The sequence below is a fragment of the Caenorhabditis briggsae genome (genome assembly GCF_000004555.2).
Source record: "Caenorhabditis briggsae complete genome, chrIV, whole genome shotgun sequence".
Classification (NCBI taxonomy): Eukaryota; Metazoa; Nematoda; class Chromadorea; order Rhabditida; family Rhabditidae; genus Caenorhabditis; species Caenorhabditis briggsae.
The window spans coordinates 742,595-748,619 of NC_013487.2; the positions used below are offsets into that span (position 1 = coordinate 742,595).

A 6,025-nucleotide genomic window follows, 5' to 3' on the forward strand; every position below is an offset into this window, starting at 1 on the left:
ATCACTTCGACTCGTGCGCTATTGTACACCCAGTATCTGTAATTCAAGTATTTTTGAAATACCGTATAACCTGTAATAGAAGGTTTCCCACACTGTCAATTTTGAGCTTGATTATCAAAAATGTATCAACTGATAAAATTTTTGTGGCACTATAATAAACAACTTATCAGTTGACAACTTTTCTATATCTTTGACAGGAACCGAGATAATTTGGGTCAAAGTTAAAAGTTTCTGTTCTTACGTAAATGTCAAATTTCCAGTCGAATTCTGACAATTGATAGGTGATGAGTAGAAGATTGCATGCTGCTCTTCTCGTTTCTTATCACCCACAAATATCATTTTGTCTCCTTGTTGAATTTTCGATGGTCCGGGACCAACACGAAGAACTGGGAATTCGGTGTAATCGCTCCTTCTTATATTACGATGAACACTTTATCAGTTGACAGCTTTTTGATATCTTTCCCGGGGACAGAGATGAAACGACTTAAAGTTAGATAGATCCTTTGACTAATGGATACGGAGGAAATGGATCAGTTTATAAAAACAACGAATGCATTTGAAAAAAAAGAAACTAATAAACATTTTGAAACAGTATTTGAATAAGTTAGATCTCTTCAGCAATGATGCCAAATTTAGACTGAATTGTTTTTGTTTTCTGTAAACGATATCAGAAAGAGGTCAACTGATAAAATGGTTATCATAAAATTTCACATAATTTATCAGCTAACTAATTTTTGATATCTACCACAAGAACAGAGATAAATTGGATCAAAATTGGGTAGCACCTTTTATTTTAGGATTCATAACAAATCTACAACGAATGCATATGAAACTAATGAACAGTTTGAAACAGTTTTCGAAAAAGAAAATTAGAGATCCTGCATCAATGATACGGAGCTTAGACTTAAAGGTGGGGGGGGGGGGACATGAAAAAAAATAATGTTCTCGAAATTTCGTTCAAAGATGCCCCTCGAGGAGTTGAACTTGTGAGGGCGATGATTGAGGGTGCGGCGCCGCTACCGACTGAGCCACGCGGGCAAAGAGAAAGCGGACGCCCGATTGCAGACATAAAGGCGAGGACGACAGCTGTACGCAGAGTGACATTTAGCGTTGTACACCGTGACGGTAGAATGCATACTCTAGCTACAAAAAAACTACGAAAAATCTCCTGTCCCCCCACCTTTAATTTATCTCGATTCCCATGAAAGATAACAAAAAGTTGTCAACTAATAAAATTTTTATCATAAAATTACACACATTTTATCTATTGACCACTTATCGCGACGTTTTGCAGAAATTGAGATAATTGAGCTCAAAAAAGGGCGTTCTAAATATTAGATCATTTACGGTAAAATAAATAGCATGCAAATTCGCTCTAATGAGAAGACGGTATCGCTCAATCAGTTGAAGGAGAAAACTACTAAATAGTGTATTTCTTTTTTTATGAATAATTCAAACTGAGATTTTTTTTCGGTAATTTTGATATCAATTTGCTGATTAAAAATTTCCGAAAAAAAATAGACTTTCTTGAAACGGAATTTACCGATCCATGATTTTACAATTTTGAATTCAATATTTTGAATGTAATGCTAATTTTTTGACCTCAAAGGAAATTGTATGCTCTAGAGCATAATACCAAGTAAGAATAATCTCGTAAAACCTGTATTGGAAAGGCCGGCACTTCTATTTTTCCAAGATACCTCCCGGGGGCCCCTCTATTACAGGGGCCCTCCAGTTGGAGGGGGCCCTTCTATTTTTGCGGCCATTTTTCGAAAAATTCGAAAAATTCGACAAACTGAAATTTTTAAATTTAAAAACAAATTTTGAAGGGGCTCCTCTTAACAGAGGACTCTTACGGGGGCCCTTCTATTAAAGGGGGCCTTCTAATAAAGGTTTTACGGTAATTGGAAGTTCGAATATAAAAATTATATTACTTGAATTATTGGAAACATTAGAAGTTTGCAGTCAATAGTATTATAAAACATGAATGCATTTGAAACTTATGGATATTTTGAAACAGTATTTGGGATAGCTAAAGTTAATTGGTACCAAAATTAGACGCAACTTATCGGTTCCTGTAAAAGACATCAAAAATGGTCAATTGATAAAAAATATTTGATAATACGACGATCATTTTATCAGTTAGCCACTTTTTGATATCAGCAAGACGAATCGCGACAAATTGGCTCAAAGTCAGGAGGGACCTTTAATAAAGGTGGCAATCGAAAAACTATTTTTTAAAAATGCTTTTGGAACTAATGAACATTTTGAAACAGTTTTCGAAAAAGTAAAATTAGAGCTCCTGCATCAATGATACGGAGCTTAGACTTAATTTATCTCGCTTACTGTTTCAGATATCGAAAAGTTGTCAACTGACAAATTGCTAATCATAATATCAGCAACATTTTATCAATTAACTAATTTTTGATATCTCTTGCAGAAATTGAGATAATTGTACTCAAAAAGGGGCGCTCTATTTGAGCGAGGTTTGTAAATGCGCTCTAATGAGAAGACAATGTCGCATTCAATTAAGTTGAATGAAATTCGATTAGAATGTTAATAATTCAAATTTTTTCTGTTTTCTTTTTAAAGGTGGGGGGACATGAAAAAAATAATGTTCTCGAAATTCCGTTCAAAGATGCCCCTCGAGGAGTTGAACTTGTGAAGGCGATGATTGAGGGTGCGGCGCCGCTACCGACTGAGCCACGCGGGCAAAGAGAAAGCGGTAGCCCAATTGCATACATAAAGGCGAGGACGACAGGTGTACGCAGAGTGACATTAAGCGTTGTACACCGTGACGGTAAAATGCATACTTTAGCTACAAAAAAACTACGAAAAATCTCCTGTCCCCCCACCTTTAAAGAAGGTTCTAAAACAGAGATTTTTTGACAGTTTTTCAAGTCTTCTTAAAGAAATCATATTTAATTTGTACTGTCTATTGAATTCGCAGATTAAAAATTAGTTATTTTTAAAGAAGAAGAGACTTTCTTGAAACCGGAAATACGGATTTTCGATTTTGCACTCCAAAATGGCAAAGTATTATAAAACATGAATGCATTTGAAACTTATGAGCATTTTGAAACAGTGTTCAAAAAATAAAGTTTAACATTTAGAAATTTTCAGGGCCAACTGATAAACGACAAGCTGTTTACATGGAAAAACGCTCAAAAACTGGCACAAATCGGAATGCCGTTCGACGATCGTGAACAGCTTCTAGACGAGATCCAACTGGAATTCGAATTCCTCGCAGACAACATCTGGCAATTGAATATGTTCGCGTGTTGGATGTGTGATTTGTGTCGTCGTGCTCCTCAGCTGAACGACGGTTTGGCTCAATCGTCAGCTGCGAAATTGACCACAATCAGTGAGCAATTGAACAGGCTCCTTTTCGTGCTCGTCTCACAAAGTTTCATTGTTTCCGTTCAGCCGGAACCGGTTTTGAAGACTCAACACAAGTTTGTGACTGAGGTAAGCTACTTGCACCTTGAGCTCAATTATCTCGATTTCTGGAAAAGATATCAAAAATTTGTCAAGTGATGAAAAGTGTGAAATTTTATCGCCAACATTTTATCTGTTGACAGATTTTTGATATCTTTTACAGAAAATGAGATAGTAGAGATCAAAAAGGGGTGTTTCGCTGCCGGTCGTGAGCTTTTTTTGTTTGAATGTCTGTGAGTATAAACCATCGACTACAGTACCCCAAAAATAGACAAAATTAACACAACTTTTGGGTAATTCTGTATTACAGTATGCCTGAGAAGCGGGTGTTCTGAAAACACGTGTTGAAAAATGATTTGGAATGGATCAGTAGATCATACCGAACAGTAGTGGAGTACTGTAAGAAGCCTTAAAGGAGGATAGTATTATGAAAAAGTGCTAATGTTGTATTTTCTTCAAGCGATAAGAGTACTGAAAATAATAAAACTATCTAAAACTTTGCAGATACCTGAAACAGAATTTTTTTCGAAAAAAAAAATATAAGGCACGTTGAGCTCAAATATCTCAGTTCCCATAAGAGATATCAAGAATGTAATCACAGATAAAATGTGTGAAATTTTATCACCAACATTTTATTAATTGACAGAATTTTTGCATCCCTCACAGGAATTGAGATAATTGGGCTCAAAAAGGGTTGTTCCGCACCGACCCAAATAAATAGGTAAAATTAACAACGGGCTACTGTACCTCAAAGAGGAAAAATACAAGAAAAAAGATTCTAACTTTTTTTTACTTGCACTATTAAAATTGACAGTGAGCATAATTCTCTAAAACTTTGCAGACGTTTGAAACAGAGTTTTTTTTGGAAAAAAATGTACTTCCAATTTAAGCTCAATTATCTCAGCTCCTACAAGAGATATCAAAAATGTGTCAACTGATAAAATGCTCGTCATAATATCAGCTATATTTTATCAGTTGACAAATTTTCCATATCACTTACAAAAAGTTAGAAAAATTAGGTTAATCAAACCGACGTGGTACCATGGGTTAGTGTATGACCTCAAACTTTTGATAAGAACCTGAAGCGGTATTTTTTTCTCAACGACGGGTTTTTCTAAAATTGGACCTCAATTATCTCAGTTCCTATAAAAGAAATCAAAAATCTGTAAACTGATAAATTGTTGGAAATTTTGTGATAAACATTTTATCAGTTGGCCAATTTTTCATTGCTCTTATAGAAATTGAGATAAGCAAGCTCAAAAAAGGACTGTTATTAGAGCGTTCACGGGGTCATGCAAATAAGCTCTAATGAGAAAAGGATGTCACATATTTTCTGTCGATACAGAAATGAAAGTAATTAATAATAGTTTTTGAATTTCTTGTTGGTTTTAAGAAGTGCCTAAAACAGAGATATTTTTGAAAATTCTCCGGAAAGAAATACCGTAAAACCTGTAATAGAAGGGCCTCCTAACGTGAACTTTAGGCCATTTTATCTTTGCAACTGTCAAAGATATGATAAAAGTTGTCAAAGATAAACTTCTTATCATAATAGCACCAACATTTTATCAGTTGATCAGTTTTCGGTCGAAATCTTCTCGGATGTACCAGTTGTTACTGTATCGCTTCAAACTTTTGATAAGAACCTGAAACCGTATTTTTTTCTCAAAAACTATTTTTTTGAGAAATTAGAGATCTCGGTTTGTTTAAAACTAAGATTTCAGATTTTTCCAAACAAAAAATGATACTTTGAGCTCAATTATCTCGGCTCATAAACGAGAAATGAGCAATTTGTCAACTGATAAATTGTTTATCATGATATCAGCTACATTTTAGCAGTTGAAAAATTTTTCATATCTCTCACAGAAATTGAGATAAATGAGCTCAAAATGGACGTTCTGTAAGAGGTGGGATGCAAATGCACTCTAATGAGAGAAACTTCACACTTTTCAAGTTAAAAATAAAAACGGACTAATAATTTAAATTGTTTTCCCTGTTTTTCATGAAGAAACTGAAACAGCTATTTTTTTAACCGAATTGTGTAAAAAATGAATTTTAGGAAAATATCTTCAAATATTAGATCCGAAAAAAAACTATTTTTCAGGTCCGTCTCCTAATCGGTGACAAATTGGGCATTCGTCAACAACTAATGAATACAAACGTTTCGGTGAAAATCATCGCTGAAGACGAGGCCAGAGTGATGAGTGTCGATTGTGATGCGCAGAAGGAAATGTTAGTTTTTTTGAATTTGGAAACTGTATTCAATTACTAGAAAGATTAATAACTGTATTGGTATTTTACATACTTGTAAAATTCCGGGCCGGGCCGGGCCGGGTCTGAAGAAATTTTTAAGGTCCGGGCCCGGCTCGGAAGGCCCGGTGTCAAAAATTCTGTTTTTTTGAGCCAAATTTTGAGCTCTCAACATAATTTTTCCCATTTTTTGTCGTTTTTTGGATTGTTTGTCTGTCTGATCAAAAAAGATCGAAAAAACTCGAAAAAAAATTTTTGCTCGAAAGAAAATCACATAAGGGTCCCCCCTTATGTGTTTTTTGAAAATTTCGAAACTAGTGAAATGACGGGCCCAACGGGC

The 6,025-nt window shown here is 34.9% G+C and overlaps 2 protein-coding genes across 2 annotated transcripts in view; both read left to right on the forward strand.

Annotated features, from left to right (window-relative positions):
• CBG13676 overlaps window positions 1-76 on the forward strand; it is a gene marked incomplete at both ends in the record, with an annotated part of 1,236 nt that extends 1,160 nt beyond the window's left edge. Inside the window, one exon of the mRNA XM_002632408.1 lies at window positions 1-76. This exon is cut by the window's left edge and continues 1,160 nt beyond it. Within this exon, the coding sequence (XP_002632454.1) occupies window positions 1-76 (76 nt within the window).
• The window catches only part of Cbr-sta-1, a gene marked incomplete at both ends in the record, with an annotated part of 16,110 nt that overhangs the window by 2,156 nt on the left and 7,929 nt on the right, over window positions 1-6,025 (forward strand). The window contains 2 exons of the mRNA XM_002632407.2: window positions 3,124-3,468; window positions 5,540-5,667. Of these exons, the coding sequence (XP_002632453.2) occupies window positions 3,124-3,468; window positions 5,540-5,667 (473 nt within the window). The remainder of the gene's footprint in view (window positions 1-3,123; window positions 3,469-5,539; window positions 5,668-6,025) is intronic.